This window comes from Eschscholzia californica, unplaced genomic scaffold (assembly GCF_041429995.1).
Source record: "Eschscholzia californica isolate CP2 unplaced genomic scaffold, dmEscCali1.0.p SCAF_4, whole genome shotgun sequence".
Taxonomy (NCBI): domain Eukaryota; kingdom Viridiplantae; phylum Streptophyta; class Magnoliopsida; order Ranunculales; family Papaveraceae; genus Eschscholzia; species Eschscholzia californica.
The window spans coordinates 12,746,499-12,766,965 of NW_028238461.1; the positions used below are offsets into that span (position 1 = coordinate 12,746,499).

General features: G+C 35.9%; 4 protein-coding genes across 6 annotated transcripts; 1 reads left to right on the forward strand and 3 right to left on the reverse strand.

The window, feature by feature from the left end:
• Positions 1 to 588: 588 nt before the first annotated feature.
• On the reverse strand, positions 589 to 4,517 carry LOC147542817 (serine/threonine-protein kinase 54-like). Its single transcript, XM_086633264.1, has 6 exons — positions 3,494 to 4,517; positions 2,775 to 2,896; positions 1,942 to 2,138; positions 1,621 to 1,795; positions 1,311 to 1,445; positions 589 to 1,124 (listed from the first exon to the last, which is right to left on the reverse strand). Exons 1-6 carry the CDS (start codon positions 3,750 to 3,752, stop codon positions 915 to 917), a joined length of 1,098 nt encoding a protein of 365 aa, XP_086489390.1. The 5' UTR covers positions 3,753 to 4,517; the 3' UTR covers positions 589 to 914.
• Positions 4,518 to 6,250: 1,733 nt separating this feature from the next.
• Positions 6,251 to 13,494, reverse strand: LOC147542818 (uncharacterized). 3 transcript variants are annotated; one of them, XM_086633266.1, is made up of 19 exons: positions 13,044 to 13,454; positions 12,203 to 12,240; positions 12,075 to 12,097; positions 11,566 to 11,672; positions 11,419 to 11,470; positions 11,253 to 11,337; positions 10,891 to 10,981; positions 9,918 to 9,956; positions 9,688 to 9,755; positions 9,494 to 9,556; positions 8,502 to 8,557; positions 8,344 to 8,417; positions 8,115 to 8,207; positions 7,919 to 8,020; positions 7,471 to 7,551; positions 7,062 to 7,153; positions 6,943 to 6,958; positions 6,698 to 6,808; positions 6,251 to 6,592 (listed from the first exon to the last, which is right to left on the reverse strand). In XM_086633266.1, exons 1-19 carry the CDS (start codon positions 13,164 to 13,166, stop codon positions 6,470 to 6,472), a joined length of 1,437 nt encoding a protein of 478 aa, XP_086489392.1. In that variant the 5' UTR covers positions 13,167 to 13,454; the 3' UTR covers positions 6,251 to 6,469. The 3 variants fall into 3 exon arrangements, with proteins under 3 accessions (XP_086489392.1, XP_086489391.1, XP_086489393.1); XM_086633265.1 differs by lacking the exon at positions 6,943 to 6,958 and having other exon boundaries at positions 6,698 to 6,839; positions 13,044 to 13,494; XM_086633267.1 differs by lacking the exon at positions 6,943 to 6,958 and having other exon boundaries at positions 6,698 to 6,839; positions 12,075 to 12,102.
• Positions 13,495 to 14,627: 1,133 nt separating this feature from the next.
• LOC147542819 (Transducin/WD40 repeat-like superfamily protein) lies at positions 14,628 to 17,944 on the reverse strand. The gene is made up of 2 exons (XM_086636215.1): positions 15,819 to 17,944; positions 14,628 to 14,969 (listed from the first exon to the last, which is right to left on the reverse strand). Exons 1-2 carry the CDS (start codon positions 17,570 to 17,572, stop codon positions 14,963 to 14,965), a joined length of 1,761 nt encoding a protein of 586 aa, XP_086492341.1. The 5' UTR covers positions 17,573 to 17,944; the 3' UTR covers positions 14,628 to 14,962.
• Positions 17,945 to 18,214: 270 nt separating this feature from the next.
• PDE329 (calcium homeostasis regulator) lies at positions 18,215 to 20,362 on the forward strand. Its single transcript, XM_086634826.1, has 3 exons — positions 18,215 to 18,906; positions 19,605 to 19,769; positions 19,878 to 20,362. Exons 1-3 carry the CDS (start codon positions 18,478 to 18,480, stop codon positions 20,196 to 20,198), a joined length of 915 nt encoding a protein of 304 aa, XP_086490952.1. The 5' UTR covers positions 18,215 to 18,477; the 3' UTR covers positions 20,199 to 20,362.
• The last annotated feature ends 105 nt before the right edge of the window (positions 20,363 to 20,467 follow it).

A 20,467-nucleotide genomic window follows, 5' to 3' on the forward strand; every position in this document is an offset into this window, starting at 1 on the left:
GAAATACGGGTGCCATGAGAACAAAGAGAAAGTGATCTAGAGAATTTGTAGGGAAAAAAAATCTCACATTTCGAGACACTAGAACAACAATTTTCGCATCGGAAAGGCGCACATGAATTGCAAAATAAAGCATGTTCCCTCTACGATCGACATATTGAATTCGATGAACATTTATGTTTTTGAATTACATTGTAGTTTTGCTAGATTGATCAATATATTTTTATCTTGACACTCCAATTTACTTCTGAAATAGTTGGTGTTAGGGTCAATGTAAAGTACCGACATTAGCATTTAAGTCCAAACTAACGGTTGTTAACAACCGTCTCTAGTCAACTGGGTCAACGGTACTTTTCTTTGACCCTATAACGGTAACTCTTGACCCAAATGATCGGTACTTTTCTTTGACCCTAACACTAAATATTCCTTATTTATATCCAAGTTCAATATTCCTGGATTCACACTTCCATAGGATCGAACTTGGGACTCCGCATTGGGGAGTATATGCACTTATATGGTTTTTACTTCCTTTTCAATCTTAGGTCATTCACTTATATTTGAGCAACAAAAAGAAGATGCATGAAGATAAGATGCATAAATGTAATCATTCAAAAATTTCTCTAACCATTCCATCATAATAATCCATGTAGAATAAGCAAATATCATACGAATGGAGTTGGTTGGAAATTCAAAGTCAAAACGAACTACCTAACTAGAAAAAGAAAAGCTATACATCCTATTCAAGAGAAAAGACGATAAAGATGATGCGGAGCTTTCGCTCTCCTTCTGTATTACTCACAAAACCCACCATCCATATCTTTTCTTTTTCAATACAATAGACGCCTGCAATTTCCTAACCTCTATCACCCGAGTATCCCCACGTTACTCAGATCTACATAGTAAAATAACTGAGCATTTCAAGGACCTCGAGTCTTGCGGAGGAAGCATAAACATCCTTCTTGCTGATCAGGAGGAATCATACCTCCACCTCTCGATGTGTCGATTGCCTCCAACAGTCTTACCACCTCGTCCATCTCTGGTCGTTTATCAGGGCTTGCATCCCAACATCGCTTCATTACGTTTGCTAGAGAGCTTGGACAACACCTTGGTATCTCTGGTCTCAGATTCTGCAGTTTTAGTTTTACTCAGAGTCCTACTCAATGAATTGATGGCATAGTCTGTGACTTTGATTTTAAATCATTAAGATTTAAAAAATCAGTTGATAGAAGCAAATGGTCAAGATGTCACATCAACTTTTAAGTCAAACCCCCTGAGGAAGAGTTTATGGCAAAGAAGCATTTCTCGACACATACCTGGCGGACAACAGCTGATGTCACTTCCGAAAAGCTGAGATCGGAGTACGGCATTTCACAGCAATATATCTCCCAGAGGCAGATACCAAAACTGTAAACATCACATTTCCTGTTATAGGGATTCCCGTTGAGAACCTATAAGGAATCAGTAAATTACAAATGAGCAAATGATTTATAAGGTCAAAAGAAACTTCAACAATGCTTGGAGAAAGCCAATTAACTCATGTCATCGTCGATCACAAGAAGCGGTTACTCTTCATTGAAAATAAAACAAATCCTGCTCAAGAGGGGAAGTTTACAAAATACTCACCTCAGGAGCCATATAACCAAGGGTCCCAGTTTCGCCTGTCATATCATTAGGGTTTGAAGCTTCAACACGAGCAACCCCAAAGTCCGCTATTTTAAGCGTTCGCGACTTATCCAGAAGCATGTTTTCTGTTTTCACATCTCTGTGAACAATTTTCTGAGAATGAAGGTAACTCAACCTGAAAAGTTGACAAACTCTCGAGAATAAATAGTAGGTCCAAAATTATTCTTACCCAAGCTAAATTATTTCAAAATTTGGTAAAAATGAAAAACAAAAGTAGTCAATGAAATTGAAAAACTAAGAGAAGTTGTAGAAGAGTACAACCCCCTGGCGAGATCTAAGGCCAGTTGGTGGACAACTTTGAAAGGCAACTTTCGTCTCCGGTTCTTTATGAGGTAAGATTTAAGCGCACCTCCAGGAAGATATTCAAGCACGACACAACAAATATTACTTGGCACGCCAATTTGACCACTATTGGTCTGTATGTTCAGTTCTGCATGTCCCATCTTAGCCCCTATGAACTGTAAAATGGGTATAGACATGCCTTAGTAAACAGTTTACCTAAAATAGGTGAAGGCAAGAGATTTGAGCTTTAGATACTAATACAACAAAGAAAACGATAGTATCAAATCCATGGATATTAGAGGTTATAAACTTATACGTGTAAGTCATAGAAATATGCTACAAGATTACGTAAAATGGATGCTCCAAAGATATCAAATAGAGCTTTAGAGCCATGGCAGAGCCACGATGAAATCTTTGACAACATAGTCCTCAAATAGATTTGGCACTGGTTCACGTAAGCAAACAATGGAACAAAACCGTGCACCCGTTGGACTAGGGTCCGGGTGTCAAAGGCACTGAAAATATCGATAACTGCAAAGCCCTGAGGTATTACACCCATTAACCACAAACAAGAATTTTCCTTCGATAAATTCCATCAAGAGTGAATTAAGCGATAATTCTTCAATTCTACTGACTTGCTTTTTGTTATATGAATCTATAAAGAACATTTCATATTCAACAAACAAGTAATTATCCCTTATTAAGTTGTTCTTAAACCTTAATTTTCCAACAAGTCCTAAAATATTCTTCGGTTCCGACCTAAAAGATGTTCAAAAAGAAAAACCAGGAAAACAAACAAAGAAGATGGTTACCTTAGTAACATTAGGATGATCAAGCTTATGCCATACAGCAACTTCTTGAGAAAAAGCAGTCCTAAGCGATGCAAGTTCAGCTTCTGTTCTCTGACCTTCTTCTCCCCAGTCAAGTAGTTTAACTGAAAACCAGTTGAACTAAACCACTTAATGGAAGAAACAAAAGTAAAGGGAAGTAGTGATTTAGAAACAAGAGTTTGAAATCGAAAAAACATAACGTAAACGAAACGAAGAAACAAAAACAAAGATCACATGAAAGTTAAAGCAAAAAAAGAAACCCAAATCCCCAATGTCACGCAAAAATACGCCTAGCCACAAGAACCAACCGAATCCCGTGAATCAAATCGTGTTCTTATCAATCACAAGAACCACATATTATTGCTCAAGTAAACCTTCTCCTAGACAGAACTAGTTAATGAAGCAACAAAACCACATAATTTTTTCGGGTTAGCGCAGATGTATATACATATATGGCAATCAAAACCCTAATATCCTAACTGTTATTCCTTTAAATGCTACTAATATTAAGGGAAGATGAACAAACAACCATTAATGTCAACAAGCAAAATAGGAAATAGAGGACTAAATTAAGTTCAATCTAATACCCAAAACTATACATAGGCAGATAAAGGGTAAAACCCTAGATTTACAATAAACAAAATAATCAAAATCATGAAAAACATAGATTAAAGTAAATCAAAGATTAGGGTTTGTTATACCTGCAACATCTTGACCATCATCATAAACACCTCTATGAACAGTACCAAAAGTTCCTCTAGCAAGAACAGTTTTAATAACAAGTTTACTAGTATCAATTTCCCATTCTTCTCTAGTAATAATCTCTTTTTGTTTACCCTCATTCTCTCTTTTCTTCTCCATAGTCCATACACGACTTAAATGTCTTTCTAATTCATCTAAACTTTTCAAATCAATTTGATCTGCCCTAACAAACCCATCTCCTCCTCCTGATTCCTTCATCTCTCTCTCTCTCTCTAATTAACAATCTAGTATCTGGGTTTTCTCTTTCTCACTCTTAGAAATAGAGGAAACAAGATCAATTGGGATAACTATTAAATACCCAATTTGATTCTTATTCTTATAAAAGGGATAAAAGGGTATTTGCTATTTCTAGTAGTAGAAGCAGAAAGCAAGGATTCTTCTTATTCTCTCTCTATCTATTCCTCTATCTTCGGCAGATAAGGACGTCTGTTTCTCTGACCCACTTCTCTCTCTTTCTCTCTCTAAAAACTATAACTCCTTACCCCTCTTTTTTCTCCGAGTTGCTGTTGTGTTGTAATTTTCTCTCACTAGAATTTCTCTCTCAGTAGAAGAAGAAGGCGATTGTAGAGAGAGAAAGTGGTGTTGATGTAGGAAACATGTGGAGATTAGAGAGATGGTTGTTTGTTCCTTAGAAGACGAGTTTTAAGCTGTACTATTAATTTGTACGACATCACATTGATGATTGCCATGAGTTCTTTTGTATACGTGTCAATCATCCAACGGTCAGGATATTGGATAAAGTTGTGTTTGATTCAACTTATGAAAAGGAAAAAAGAAATCCGTAGGGATTTGCCAAAATCACGCCGAGGGATTTTCTGGTTCTTTTTGGAAATTATCAAATCCTATAAAACATGATAAAAGTATATCATTAAGATTCTTTTTTTTTGTTGAACAATATCATTAAGATTCTTAGCATAAGAGATTATATGATTGTGGAAGGGGAATATTAAAGGTCACCACCTCCTAAGAGCATCTCCAATGCAAAACTCAATCTTAAAAATTCGGAGTGCCACGTAAGATTTTCTGAGTTTTTCTTAAAAAATCATCTCCAATGCAAAACTCAACTAAGATCTCAAAGATGATGTGTCGAGAGTGGAATATAGATATCTCAAGAGGACACTCTATTTTCAGAGTGTCCTCTTGAGATATCTCTAATTGTCCAACTCATCAATATTTAAATTTCAACCAATAGAAATCAAGTCTTCGTATATTTCCAAAATAACTAATTATATTTTTACAAAAATAACCATGACACGTAAGTAAAATAGAAGAGTTTAGAGTGTTGCATTGGAAGACATATAAGAATTGAGGATCTCTATTTTCGACACCTATGAGTGAGAATCTCAATTTGAACTTGACAAATAGGACGAATGAAGATTTTTTTGAGTTTTGCATTGGAGATGCTCTAAGTGTGAAAGGCATCTCCTCCCGTTACAAGTTCTCTTTTTAACCTTCTTTTAACACTTAGTTTGGGGTACGCTAAAAAATCTCTTAAATCTCTTTTGAGCATGTAACATTTTTTCTTGGTTGCCAGACTATTACTGCAGATCTTTGGTTCAAAAATCTTATTTTCTTTTCTACTCGTCCCACCACCACCACTACTACTATCATCTCCTTGTGTCCTCTTTCTCCCTCTCCCGTGACCCCTGTCAGTCTCTCTCCTCTCATTGTCTCTCTTTGAATAAAATGAACGACCGTAACGGATGTCAGCTCAATCCGAAGGGTATCATGCGGAAGCTTTACAAAATTATTATGAAGCTACGAGACTCGAAATTGATCCCTATGATCGAAGTTATATGCTCTATAACATAGGCCTTATCCACACAAGCAACGGAGAACATATGAAAGTTTTGGAATATTATTTTCGAACACTAGAACGAAACCCATTCTTACCACAAGCAAGATAGGCAGTTACTCCCTTGGTATTATGTTATTAAAATGTTCAGGCGAAACTCTCCCGAAAGTGATCCCTGATAGTTCTTGGTGTTAATCTCACATTTGGTCACAGTAGGGGATTGTGACTACTTTTTAAGTGAGAGGAAAATATCAACTTTTTAAGGTAGCTTTTAAGATGAGATATGCCCAATATACTCTGGCACACGCAAGGCCCATGGACCACACAAATGATGACATATTGACATTCCAAGTTTCTCAAGTTTTCCAGATTCCATCAAGGAGAGAGAGAGAGAGAGAGTTTTCGAGGTACAATGTGTGGAGACAAAGATTGTTGGTGTAGCCTCACGATTTCATTATTCAATTTTTAATGTTAAAATATCATACCTGGAATAGAGAAAAGAGTTCTAATAGCAACGACAAATCGATTATCCATGAAACATTGTACAATAAGATCAAATGTTAAGTAAAACTACGAAACTAATCTCTAATTTATATTACAGGGATCTACTTTCACACTTCACATCTAAGAGTGAAACATTTACAAAGTTTGAGAGTTCATAGACATCTATTTGTGCTTGTTTATGTGGGCTTTATCTTCAGGGTGTGGGTTTCAATTCAATTTTGTTCATAAGAAACCCAAAGTTGTTCGAATGTAGGATATAGACAAAGATCTTGTTGTTGAAGGTCGACGAACTAAAGCCATCGGCTTGCTTGTGAGGTCTTAACTATAGGTAACAATTCATAGAGAAAGATTGAAGATGTTGAATTTTGTACTAGTATTTGGTGTTGGAAGTAAGAAGTTTAGAGCAATTTCACTACTTCCATATCTCAAAAGTTGTGCAAGAACTTACAAGTAAAAGTATGTGGTACTATTGAACTAGTGATTCAAAAGTTACAAAATTATAGGAATTGAAAAGTTTTCGTGCAAACTGATTTTTTAAAAGATGTGGTTCTGAAAACTAGAAATGGGTACTTGAATATACACCTTTTTGTCCGATTGGTTAAGGAGACAAGAAAACTCAGTCACAAGGATGAGTTTCTAACCTTCGACGTTTCTTCTTCTCTGGTGTATCATGAACTTGTTTTTTGATTCCATAAGTTTTTAGCTGGAAGTTTTCAAAGGCCTCAGAAATCACTTCAACCTGTAAAATAGTTTCCGTAAATAACGGATTTTTTTTCGCAATACAAGTCCATGAACTAATGGAAGCATTATCAAGAAAGACAGTCGAGAGAATTCGTCAACTTACAAGTTCAGGCTTTTTAGAGTAAACCCTCACTATCATATCTTGACAAGATGCAGGTAGTAAGTGACTTATACGATCTTCTTCAATGGTGAATTTCTTATCACTCTCAAAATCCTGGAAAATTAAATTAGTAAGATGATGAGAACTGGAAATTTGGAAACTTAGTTCTCATTTTTGTCATAAGTAGTCCTGATCTAAAACGAATCACCAAAGTCAACTAAATCTCAGTGAGATAAGAATGTCCTTACCTGAAAAAACTTGATGCTGGAGGATAAATGTGGGTAAAGGAAAAGGAAGGAAAGTCAGTATTCGAACTTATAGAAGAAAGCCTATATGTTTCATTAACCATCAGAAAGATTTGTGATACCTTTCAAGAGGATTATGTTTTCCACGAGTCAAATCAATCTTGACATTGCTAATAGCTACATCTTCTTCCTTAAGTTGGACTCCACTAGCTCTCTGTAAGCACAATCCATAAAGACTATCAGTGAAACTACACAGTTCTTAGAGTAGGATTTATCATTGGTCGGCTAGTGTTTATTCTAGTATATCATCTGAGTAAGGTTCATGATAACTTAACCTTGAATTATATGGGTATTCAAGGTAAGGAAATTTAATACGAACTAATCTAAATTGTATATTAAGATAAGTTCCTTCGCCGTTAATGCATTTCAATTACGGGTTATACTATAAGTCAGATTCAAATGTAAGAATGAGCAAAACAGTATCTATATCTACAGATTTGATAAAAGAAAAAAGAATAGTCTTCGGAAAACCTGGGAGCAGATAATATCTCGAGCTGTTACTTCTTTGAAGTGCTCCAGCTTTTCCTTTGGGACAGCATATTCATTACAAAACTGCCATAGAAAAATCAATGAACATTTATCCACTTTAGACACAAATCTCAACAGCCACCATAAGTAAACCATAAAAGCTTTGCCTTTCTAATATATATATATATATATATATATATAATATGTGCATATGTAACGGTGTAGCCAAAACCTCATTATTCTCACTGTGCATTTTGAATAAAATACCTAAGGAATTTCAATTGGTGAGCTTTTTAAAGCATGAGATGCTTAGATGTTCTTAATTTTTACCTAGCTTTTCTGATTGACAAATGACGATATCAAATGAACCTTCCATCGTCTTTAAGAATCACTCGGAGGAATTTATCTACTAGAATATCTACCATTACTGATAATTAGCAAATATTGATACCTGATATAAGTCTCTTCTGCGAATACGCAAGACCAAGTCCCTTGCTGCTTTAAGATCAGTATCTGGAGCTGACTCGATAGCTTTTAGTATAGTATCATCCAACTGCATTGACATCAAGGTGCAAATGAATACACTATACACATGGTATCCAAAAATTAGATATTAGATCGATAAGAAGTATCTCGAAACTCAAAACCTTCCAATATTCTGCTGGATCATCTACTTGAGCAGCAATATTAAAATAACTGTGTGCTAGTAACATAGCATCCACGAACATCAGCTCTATTGCCTGAAAAAAAAAAGGTACAATATGCTCAAACTTTTCTACTAGACATCAAAAAGATAGAGAGAAAAAGCTTCAGTATTATTAAAAGAATCACAGTGAACTCAATACAACAGAAAAAGAGATGATATGTGCAACATACCTTTACTTTTGCATGGGTGTAGACTGTGCGATGAAGATCAGCACGAGTCAAAAACAACTTGTTCACAGTAAGATCTGGCCACATCTTTCAAATATAATCAGAGAAGAAATATTGAAATTGGCAACAAGTTCGATTTGAGCCGCCAGTGTGATACTTACAATCTTTCGCACGATAGCATATTTCGTCACCCATTACACGCATGCTTTCCATTAATCTGTGGGTGACAAAGAAATGGCAATTTAAATTTTACATAAAGCATTCAAGTAAGGAATGACTACATAGCATGCAAAATGCGGCAGGAACAAGAACAAGCTTTTCACATGACAAATGTTGCTATTCCACGATTTCTTAATTTGCAAGTTTAGTGACTCAGGACAACTCAATAATGATCATAAATCCCACTGAAAGTGAAATAAGACTTTGATGTACTGCGAGGCCTTAAGTGTGAAAGTGTGAGCGTCTGTTGGGGTTACGGCAACCAAATGATTAGGTCCCCTATCTTGTTAAGCGAGTTTCTAATAGGACGAAGGGTAACTTGCTCATAGTGCAAGTTTATCTAGTTTCAAGTTAAATACCGATTAGCTGTCTAGCAGTCTAAGCCTGATAGAGGCTTTAGGGGGGCTGGCAGAGTACTACTAAATCACACTTACTTTGTTTCGGACACCTTTTTTCATCTTTGCCTTCATTTATTTACTTCGAAAGTGGTAATATTCATCTCTGCTTTCATACTAGTTTACTTTTTACCTTGTCGTGAACTCGTGATCTAGTTGAGAATTCTAGTTTTACTATATCAGTTTTAGTTCATTGAAAGCTTTTGCATGTACCACATTACTTTTTTTTGCTTCAAATGATACAGCATAAAGAAAATGATTATCGTGCTCTTTACTGAGATCTAACAACCGCTCCTGTGTATTTGTGGGGTTCAGGGGTAAAAAATGACTTATTACAACACTATGAGCACACCTTTTCCTGACAAGGTTGCTAATGGATAAATATTCTCATAATGCAGAAGTAATCAATTAGCTCTTATATATTTCAAAAGTAGAAATATTGTGATACTATCCTATATTCATATCTACGTTATATGAAGAAATGCTTGTCAATCTGATGGAGTCTCAATACTTAAAACCAGACTACTGCTACTTCTTACCTTTGAAATTGAAAACTGCAGCCTAAGCCACAAGCTCGGCAATCACGAACAATGTAATCAAACCTACAAATTGTTGACAAAAGAATGTCATTTTTGGTTTATTTGAGATCAGAAAATGTAAGGTTCATAACATGGAATCCAGACTAAGGAAAATGAAGTGTTGCACATGCTAATCCTTTCAGAGTATAACTTACTTGTCCACATCAATCCCATTGCGTCCATTTGCTACAATATCATACAAGAAACGCTTATCTCTTCCGCTCTAAATTGCAAATATAGATGAAAGGTTAATATCAAATACAATGCTCATGAGAAGAATGTCCAATGTAAGTGAAGTATTGGGAACACATAAGTACTATAAAAGAGAAACTGAACAGTTTGACCAACATGAGTAACTTATGCCAACAAAACTGTGATGGCTTACTTGTTGCGGAGCTTTGTGGGAGCTAGCAAGGATCATTTCCTGTCAAAAAGTGAGAAAGATATCAGGAGAAATATAGGCATATATATGTAATTAGTTTACTACTTAATTCTTTCACAGCATAGAAAGAAAATATCTAAAAAGTGTACGAATGAAAGAAAGAGATTGAATGAAGGCAAACTCGAAACGCCAAAATGATGATGGACCAATTCACAACAACTCAGAACGTACTCTCCAATAAAGAAACTTAGATGTTCACATAATTAACTTAAAAAAGAAAATACACATGTGAAGTAACATAATTGGAATAGCAATGACAAAGGAATCTCGAACAGAAAACATTGGGCTAGATATGTAAACAATGAGAACTGCATAAGAATGTTACATTTTGACAAAAAGGTGAATTAAACATTGCTGATCCAAAAAACACTTGACTTTTTAGAGGATTTGTTGAGATAAATAAGCAGACCACTAACAAGATAGCAAATCCTATGGAAAAATAATCAAACCAGATTGGTCTACCTGTTTCTTTGAATGAAAATATGGCTTAGTATTATCAGACAACAGGCAAATTCTAAACCTTGACCCAATAAATTGCTCCACAAGATTCAACAAACTTGTAAGAACTAATAAATACTAAAAGTAATCCTTGCATTATTGGGATAATAGAGAACGTGGTCTAAAAGCTTAGCGCATTTTTATCAAATAAATATGATGCAACTGATTTGCTAAGCAGATTTTGAGATATAAGAATACTTTATTCTCATATTCATGGAACGGCTCATGAGTAACAGAAAACCAACTTCATAAGCCAGCACAAATGTTGCCCCAAACATGCACACATGGGTCTATATGATCCAATGTTGATAATTGCATGAACATACAGAACTTAACACATTCTTTAAGCAATCAAAGCAGAAACAAGAAACGTCTTGAATCATTAGCAACAGAAGGTCATCCATGGACAATAGCTAACCTTAGCTCTTTTAATGCTTTCAGGATTAATGTCAATGCAATGCTCATCAACGATGTAATCAACCATTCTAACAGACATTTCCTCATGTGACCTGAAAAAGTGGAACTCAAAAAAATTAAGGATGCAGATAAATCTTGTAATTAACTTGTGAGAATGAGATGGGTAGCAAACTTTTTGGAAGTATACAAGTGTTTGTCACAATCAAAGGACCTTTTTTTTTCTTCCATCTTATTGAAACACGATAAGGTCTATAAGGATTGTGGCGAACATCTTAGAAACTTCTGTCATATTTATGGTTAGTCATTTGTAATCTTTTTATGTATATAAATGAAAAACAACTTCTGCGGAAAGGATAAAATCACCATGGGGATCCCTTATTTATTAGAGGAACAAAATCGCGCTCAAATGTGTGGCTGAAAGGCCCATGGCCTATATCATGCAGTAGTCCTAGAAAAATAGAATCATCTTAGAAAAGAAAACATAAGGAATGAGGTTAAAACCAACTAAATAGAAAATGAAACTACTTACCTGCAAGCTTGACTGTTTGTATATCAAAATTATCAATACCAAGCTCTGAGCCCTAAGAAGATGAGACATGTTTGAATTAATATTCCCAAGGATTCGTCTATTTTACAGAGCAAACAAGTGATTGGTAAGAGAAGGAAAAACAGTTACTTGGTACATGTGAAGCTTCTCCACAGCTTCACCCGCTAGCCAGTAGACACCTAATGAATGTTCAAACCGAGAGTGTACTGCCCCTGGATAAACCATGTGCGCTAGACCTGAAAGAATGTGCATCCATTACTTCAGATTCATATCCCATCGAATTGCATCAGTAAGCCAGACCTCATTAACCCTCTTTTGTTTATGCAATTTGTCATGATAAAGGATGTAGCCTATTTACACTAATCAAGTGTACTTCACAAAAGTACACTATATCAAATCAACAGTCTCATAAAGGTCAATTTCCATGTAGCAGCCACATAAAATTTCATCCCTCAAAACGATTATTGGGTATGTCCATTTAAGCGTACTTCATAAAAGTATTCTTTTGGCATTTAACACCTTCCCCAAAAAGTTTCAATTGGCACGAGACAGTCACAGTGTGATACTGTGGTAATAAAAATATGAGTAAATTTATTCAGATGCAATCAGTCATAAGCATATTGGCCCATCTAACTCACCGAGTTGCTTCAGATCCCGCAGTCTGCACTTGGAAAGATAATATAACGTTAATCGGTAATAGCCCCAGTAAAAAGGATAAACACGGCGAAAGAAACAAAACCCTGTGACAGTTAGCTAAAACATTTACCTCTGGAACTGCTCAGTGTCTATGAACTTCAAAAACAGCTACAATCATCCACAAACGAGTAACCAAAATTAGTTCTACGACTATCTGCGAAAATTTCTCTAGACAAACAAACCATACTTCCGTGTATTGCACAAACATAAGCGGAATAACACCAAATCTTTATCTAACATAACTACATTCATTAATATCACGCATAAAACCCTAATCAATACTGTTTATTTAGTCAATTTGACCTGTTTAGCCAAACTCTATGAGAAAAATTTGAGAAGGAACACAAATCCACTTAACAAGTCATCCAACATAATCAATTATAAAACCATAATTAATTAAGAGATCAAATCCCAAAATCTATGAAAACATGATCGTGAAATAAATTCATCCTTTATTTTAACCTAGAAATAAGAGATCCTTTACAATATTTTTAGAGAATTAATCGTAATTATACTAACATTACTACCTGCTATTAAATATTCATATCATAAATTATAAGATCTAAAATCTATACATCTTAATTTCCACCTCCATTTCCGTGTTATGCCAAATAAATGCAAGAAATTAGTAATCAATCCTTATTACATAATATCTATTTAAACTTCAAACTGACAGATTCCGGTTAATCGCATTAATAAATTCTCAAAATAACAGTAGAAAAACGAACAAAGACTGAATCAAGAAATCAATCTTCTACAAATTGAACAAGAAGATAAGAAAGTAAAACAGCAACAAGACAACTAAAGAGTGATTCAGTAATATCAAACAGAAAATGAAAACAAATCATTAATACTAATTTGGAGAATCGAATCGAATTGAAAGATTAAAGAGAGATAATGAAATTTGATACCGGATCAAGATGAATGTTGCCGTGAACGTTATCATGAACTAATTTGGAGAATCGTCGGTCTCTGGAAGTAGAAGAACCTAATTTCTGTGATAAAGGAAGCTGGTCATTATAACAAGCTCCCATACTTTTTTCAAATCTCAAATTGAACGAACTCAGAAGAAGAAGAAGAAAGATAAGAAAGGAAGACGAATGAATTTCTTCTACTAAAACCTAAATCACTTCGAGGCTATATATAGAGAGAGAGAGAGGTTGAGGGAAATCGAAGTGATTGTGAGTGAGAGCGGTTACTGTTTTAGAGAGAGAAAGTAGAGATAGAGAGAGAGAACGGCTGAGGGAGGGAAAATGAAGTGATGCCGCCAAAGGATGAACCAGGAAAGCGGGAGATTGTCTTGTTTATCTTTTTAGACGTTCGTTTTATTTATGGCTTTGAAACCATGGTTAAGACAAAATTAGGGAGGAGAGCAGATAAGGGCTAATTTCAATTTGGTCCCAATTTGTGATCAAATAGAAAATTTAGCTTCTATATTTATTCAGCATTTTGATTTGATACTTCAACATTATGATTATGTTAATCAAATTCGAAGGTTGACTGTGATTTTTTTTTTTTTTTATACTTCTTCATTCAAAAGCAATTTATCTGTTATTTCTCTATTTCCTCTCGTCCAAAAAAGTCGTCCACAGTTAGTTGACTGATTATCTGTCGACGATCTTCAACTCAAAATAAATAAATAAAAGAAATGAAGGAGATGCTGGTTATAGGAGGGAGAAGAGAGAAAGGAAAAGAAAAAGAGTGAGACTGAATTTTTTTCGTTGAAAGAGGGGCACCGGACCTTCTGCCAATGACTTTTTTCCGACGAAAAGAATAATAGAAGAAAGATTGAGAAATCATTTCAAATTTAATCAACAAATGCAAATATCTTTGAAAACCAAAGTCTCAGTTGATGTGACGCTTCAGGCCTTAGCAGTTGTCGATATTGTCCTCCCTTTGCCCAATACCACGCACAGGTAGTACGAGGGCTCGTTCTTGGCCAGGACTCTAGGAATCCCCCCAAGAAGCCTCGATATTTACTAAGCGCCAGCGTACACCTATAGCTTAGATTCTGGCACTCTCGTGAGCGATGTGGGACTATTACAATCCCCCCACCCTCGTGAGTGATGTGATATCAGAGCCGAGGACGGCTCTTCGCTGAGGGCGTCGATACTTTGTCGTGGGGTTGTAAAATGAGAATCAAATTCATATATACTGAAATTTTAGCTTGATTACTTATTTTCTTGTTGTCCAGTGACAGGTTTGATTCTGCCTATAAATCAATTGATGTAGTTAGGCCGCTCCTTTATGATCTCATCAAAGATGTAATGGCTCAACCCATAAGGTGTTGAAGTCCAATTTAGTCCATTACAAAAGCTCTTTAAGTTTCCAAACTTACTGTTATCTGGTAGAAGGAGGAAACCCAAACCAGAAGCCATTTTCCTTTCTGCACTTCCACTTTGGGGATTCATATATAATTACTCTAATATAAAGTAATTTCAATGACAGATCACATTAAACATGTCAGAAATTTAGACCATATTATACACCCAAACTTTGTAATTCTGAAATCTCCATATATAAATCTAAACTGGTTCCGATAAAAAAAGGATATTACAACAAACCATGATAAGAAAAGAAATAACTATAACAAAGAGAATATTCGATACGGAGTTGTGTTATTCTAATTGTCATTAGAACCGATGCCAGTGCGATGACAAAGAAACTTAAGTATCTAGTAAAGCACCAGATGGATTTTGCTTCAAAATCCTCAAAGCTCTCGATTCAACATGGATTTTTAGTGAACAGATTTGGCTCCCATTAGTGTGCTTTAAGAGGATGTCGATCAACTGATGAGTGGCTCCAGTCCAGAGTGACGAGCTCAAAAAAATTAGTCCCTGCAAATTGGATAATAACGAGAATTAGTCATGATGCAAATTTCTTACAGTATCATACAAATCATGTTAGACAAAATTATGGAAACAACCCATGGAAATGCATAGTTTACGCTAAAGCGAAAACAATGGAAATACAGGGTTTGCCCACAAACAACACAGAATACATAGTTTAGGCTAAACCGCTTACAGCAATCGAAACGCAAAAAAATCGCATGAAAATAGCTTTTGGTATCTATCCTATTCCGGGATTACTACCGTCCCATAACTTGGTTTAGCAGGCACTACTATTAATGGTTTATAATTTTTGTTTCTTATTTGATAAAAAAGAGGCTCTTGATTCTCATCCATTTCTGAACCTCGACCTTCATATACTGATTATCTTTCTTTTCTACCAGAAACTCATAGTGAAATCTCTCGACCTTAAGGGTGGGTGTCGTGTGTATATGTTACTTGGACATTGCAATAGTTATCTACTTACCTATCTAACTTGATTCAACAATTTATCAGATAGGAAGTGATGATCAAACTAAAACCCATATTTGGATTGGAAAGTGAGAAGTCGCTACCCATGTAAGGTAACATGAATACAATGCTTATTTACCCCGATTATGGCCTTATAATCAAGTTTCTTGTTTGTTCAAATCACACCTAACCATTATTAAAGCATTTTGGCAAGTCAAGCTGCACTATGGGTCCTAGGTAACTATGAAGCATTACTTATGTTCAATAAAATCACCTTAAGATTGTTCGACAAATCAGCATATAAAATATTTGAGAGACTTAAGAGAAGTATGAACGTAGAATGCATTAAAAAGTAAATAAATAAGTGATTAAGTTAGAGTTCCTTACCAATACTTAATCATTCCGTCCCAGCCACAGGTAGCCACTTTACTCGTTTCCAACGGGTGCCACTCACAACCGATACAGACACCATCATGACATTTCAGGGTTCGAGAAACTTTGCAATTTTTCCAATTCCAGAACCAACACTTACCCTCACCGTCACCCGACATTACGTATTGTCCGTCAGGAGAAAAATTGACTTGACAAGCATAACCTGCCACAATGTGACCTGCAAATCTCTTCTTCTTGTTTAGTTGAAACCTCTCTCTTGTACTGTAAATAAGAATCTGATTATCCAAACTTTGAGCGGCAAGCCAATTCGAATTCGGGTGCAGTGAAATTGCTGGCATTGAGTGCATATGAGGCTCACTTATATACTTGATAACAACAGGTATTCCGAATTCCCATACACGAAGAGACTTATCATCACTAGATGTAACAAATCTTCGGTTATTATCAACAAATGTGATAGTATTCACTGCCCCTAAATGCTGATCATACTCTTGTGTTATCTCTCCTGAATTTATATCCCATTGAACAATCTTCTTATCACTCATTCCAGCAAGTAATATGTTTTGTTTATCGTCGTCTGGATTGAGTTTAACCACATAAGGAATCTTCCCAGTCGAAAACGTCGAAATCACTTGCCCAGTCTCAGTATCCCAGTACTTAATGTTTTTATCATAACCAGCACTCAAAAACTTAGTTCCATCATTAGAAAACGATATATCACGAACGGCTTTTCCATGTCCCATATAAGTTCTCATACATTTCCCTGAATTAAAAACATCCCAAATCTTTACCTTAGAATCCATTCCAGCTGATAATAACAAATGCCCTTGTTTAGGAAAGAATCGAATTGCTGAAACACCTTTTGTATGACCACTCCAAGTATGAACCCATCTTTTCGGCATATAACATTGATCGTTTTTCGCCTTTGCATCTTTGGGCGGAGCAATCCATGACCTACCCTGATAATCTTTCTCTTCTTTACCATGAAATGTAGTCTTATCAACCACAGCTTCACCTTTATCCCCACTTCCTCCTTTCTCTTTCTCTGCTTTCTTAACTGCATATTCTTCGGCATACTTCTTCTGTTCTTCAGTAAGTTCAGTTGGTAACCCTTCTTTTTTCCCAGCCCAAGGACTCTTCCTATTCTTCTTCAACCATTCTTCTGAAGCTGGATTATCAACTAATGACATATCTATATCACTACCCAAATCATCATTCTCTTTCAATTCAATCTTCTTCTCAAGTTTCCTCTTTTTCTGTTCATGTTGAGGGATATTATAAACTGAAGCTCCATCAGTTTTCTGAAACGATTCAACATCACCGACAACATTGTTACCAGAAGAAGCTGATGGATCAGCAGCATACCCACTTTTCTGAAACGTATTATATTGTTCATCGAATACAAATGAATCAATTGCTGCATCTTCTACAAACCCTAATTTGTGATTTCGTAAACCTTGAGCTATTCCATCTTTAGCGTAAGGATGAGCAGGACCATAGATCGGAGCCCATAGTTGATCATAAGTTGGATTGAAAGCTACGACGTGTTGTACTGGATCGATGGGTTTGTTTAGGGTTCGATTAACATCGGCGAACGTTAGGGCAAGCATGGTATCGTCGACTTTAGGAGCTGAGGTTTTTGAAGGGAGAGAAATTCTTGGTGGAGATGAATCTGGTGATGATTCTGAATTAGGGTTTTGTTCTTCTTCACCGTCGCTTTTCTCTTTGTAGCTCTGTAAGAGATCCATAGTTGATTTCGAGAGAGTAAATTTTTAGTTGCAGAGTGAGGTTTTGAGAGGGAAGAATTAGAAACCCTAGATTTTTAAAGACGATTGGGTTAAAAAGTTAAATTCAATTTCAGGTTAATCTAATTCGGTTCGGATTCATACTCTAGAAGCCTCGCGTTCCGGTTCTGGGCTTATAATCCGAATTTCCTTCTATTTAGGAAAATGATCTAGCCACCGAAAAATCCACCAAGACTGATAGGAAAACCTGAATGAACCGTCCAGATTGATTCCTTAACTTTTCGCCTTCGAGAAAATCCAAGCCGTTGATTTTGGGTTTCTTCCTAAATCTGTCCGAGATTTTGGTGCTTGTATCACTGTTGTTTTCTTTTGTTGGAGTCGAATATTGTTTCAGGAGAGTCTAAAATTCAAGTGCATGATATCTGATCTGGAGGTCATAATAATGACTTTGTCGCGTAATGGTCAAGCGTCTAAACAAAACTATGTTTCGGCTTCCAAACCTCAAGCCTAGAGATTGGCCCTAGACCTTTTCGGAGTTCAGAATGTTTGACAAATAAAATTCTACATACATGATTTTACATTAGTTACGGACTCACGGCCTTTACATTAGAAAACTATGGAAAGTTTCACGTTACAAGCTTGAGCTCAAGGACAAAATGTTATCTTTTATGTCTTCTAAGTTCTACTTGATAGACCAGGGTTCCAATTTTACCCTTATCAATCATGGATAAAAATGGCCTCCTTGTGTTTTATTATTGGTTCCAATTCTGTCTAGGTAAAGTGGTTCTATTTAGTACTCATAACCAATCACACCTTTATACATCCTAGTCATCCACACCCACAATCACAACCACACATATAAAAGAGACCAACTCTACTAAAACAGAACTGGATTAACTTCCACAACAATGGTGGTTATGACTTCCACCACTTCATCTTCTCTTCTCTCTTCCAAATCCAACCACAACCCACACTTGAAAATCACTTCAAACCTCTGTTACTTTTCCACTACCACATCAAAACCCACTTCAATCTCTCTCTTACATTTTCACCATATCTATAAAGACCCCAATAATTGTTGTAGAAGAAATGGGACTACCAATAATGGAGTCTTATCTGTTAAATCTTATATGGAAACACCCAGTTCTCTTCCTGGGTTTGTTAACAAAGTTATTGGTTCTCTTCCTGTTATTGGTTTACTAGCTAGGATTTTTATTGATGAAGGAGGTGTTGGTGATGATATTGTTGATTTTGCTGAATTTAGAAGAAGGGTAGGAAAGAAATGTACTGTTATGGATTCTAGGGCTTTTTATGAGTTCCAAGATCGTCGCGGAAAGGTAATTCAGATTTTGGGATTTCTTTTAGTTTCTTGTTTGCTTTAAGAACAAAAATTGGTCCAATTCTTATCTATTGTTTGTTTGTGAACTTAGTTAATGGAATTTCTTATGTGTATAAATTTATTACTATATCGGTGAAGTTTGAGCTTCATGTCTTATTGCATCTAAACAATGTTTGCTGAGGAATTCTATTTTACAATATGATCTAAACATTCTTATTGAAATCTTAAAACTCAATGATAAGTGCTAAAATTAAGCTCTACCAAGTAAATTTAGGTTTGTGGGTATCCAACTCAAAACCGACTGACTATTAGTTGAGAAGACCTAGACATTATATTATTGATTATGAGATTATCCTTTGTCCATTAGGGACTAGTCTCACACGCCCCCTCACATATGGCGTTATATTGAGCTTAACATGTGTCTTTTTGTTGGGTGATGTGGAGCATTGCGTCCCTTGGGCCTATACTGTAGAACTAGCTTTGACACCGTGTTAAGTTTGTGGACATCTAAGTCAAAACAATTGGCTACGAGTGAAGATGCCATTATTGGTTAATGTCCACGATTGGCTACGAGTGAAGATGAAATTATTGGTTAATGTCCACGCAGGACTATTCTCACATGCCACCGTGCATTTTGATTAAGCTTTTGACTTAAATCTTTGTGGTGCCTTACTGGATTATTGCATTTTTGGGTAGGCTGGGGAACCATTATATGTCCTACTATGCTGTTGGTTAGCTGCGGTTGGTGCTGGTCTTTTGAAGACTGAGGAAATTCTTGAGGGAGTTGCCAGACTTAGCCTTTCTAACGACATTGAATTTGAAGAGGAAACCTTTGTTGCCATCATGAATGAAGCAAGAGAGGTTTGTGAGTTCAGAGTTTTATACCAGTTTTTTAATACGTAGAATATTTAGATTGTGATATCTAGTCCAGCATTTGAGAATTTATATCGGAACACCTTTTAATTGCAGAGACGGTCAAAACAGAAGGTGACAGTTCAAACTATACCCATGGAGGCCCGGGCCGAGAAAGCTCTTGAAGCTATCTACGTTTGTTGCTTTAGTAGAGACCCCATTGAAGAAGAGGATGAACGGTTACTTCGTGTCATTCTTAATGCGGTTTTTCCTTCCGTTGGGCATACCGAAATAGATAGAATTGTTAGAGAAAAGGCAAAGAAAGTTGCCGAAGGTGGGGATGAACTCAATTATCAAGAGCCAAAGGCTATAACGAAAGAAGCCGTAAAGCTACAAATGAAGGACCTTGAATTCCTTCAACAAAATAACGAAAACTAAAAAGCAGGTTTTCTTTTCTTGCTGTAACTTGTAAGTAAAACCCTTCTTCGGAGTTGGTTATTAGGGAAAAGACGTATGAGGTTATAGCTTTTGCTTACCATTTTGTCATTTTATTTCCGTGTTAATCACTAGCTCATCAATAAAATCTATTGCCCTTCAAATCAGTTTTTATCTTTATCTCACAAGTCTATGGGGGAAGTAACATAATCGGCATTATGTTTAAATTTAGGAGTTCTTCTAAGCAAAACGAAACAATGGGTATAAAGAAA

What these genes read in the sequence shown, in the direction of transcription:
- PDE329 (XM_086634826.1), top strand. Translation starts at nt 18,478, where the DNA reads ATGGTGGTTATGACTTCCACCACTTCATCTTCTCTTCTCTCTTCCAAA. An exon ending in TCCAAGATCGTCGCGGAAAG is followed by an intron (nt 18,907 to 19,604) that starts GTAATTCAGATT and finishes ATTTTTGGGTAG; the next exon opens with GCTGGGGAACCATTATATGT. An exon ending in TCATGAATGAAGCAAGAGAG is followed by an intron (nt 19,770 to 19,877) that starts GTTTGTGAGTTC and finishes TTTTAATTGCAG; the next exon opens with AGACGGTCAAAACAGAAGGT.
- LOC147542818 (XM_086633265.1), bottom strand. Translation starts at nt 13,166, where the DNA reads ATGGGAGCTTGTTATAATGACCAGCTTCCTTTATCACAGAAATTAGGT. An exon ending in GCAACATTCATCTTGATCCG is followed by an intron (nt 12,241 to 13,043) that starts GTATCAAATTTC and finishes GGATGATTGTAG; the next exon opens with CTGTTTTTGAAGTTCATAGA. An exon ending in AATGGGATTGATGTGGACAA is followed by an intron (nt 9,557 to 9,687) that starts GTAAGTTATACT and finishes AACAATTTGTAG; the next exon opens with GTTTGATTACATTGTTCGTG.
- LOC147542819 (XM_086636215.1), bottom strand. Translation starts at nt 17,572, where the DNA reads ATGGATCTCTTACAGAGCTACAAAGAGAAAAGCGACGGTGAAGAAGAA.
- LOC147542817 (XM_086633264.1), bottom strand. Translation starts at nt 3,752, where the DNA reads ATGAAGGAATCAGGAGGAGGAGATGGGTTTGTTAGGGCAGATCAAATT. An exon ending in TTGGTTATATGGCTCCTGAG is followed by an intron (nt 1,446 to 1,620) that starts GTGAGTATTTTG and finishes GATTCCTTATAG; the next exon opens with GTTCTCAACGGGAATCCCTA. An exon ending in CATCAGCTGTTGTCCGCCAG is followed by an intron (nt 1,125 to 1,310) that starts GTATGTGTCGAG and finishes CTAAAACTGCAG; the next exon opens with AATCTGAGACCAGAGATACC.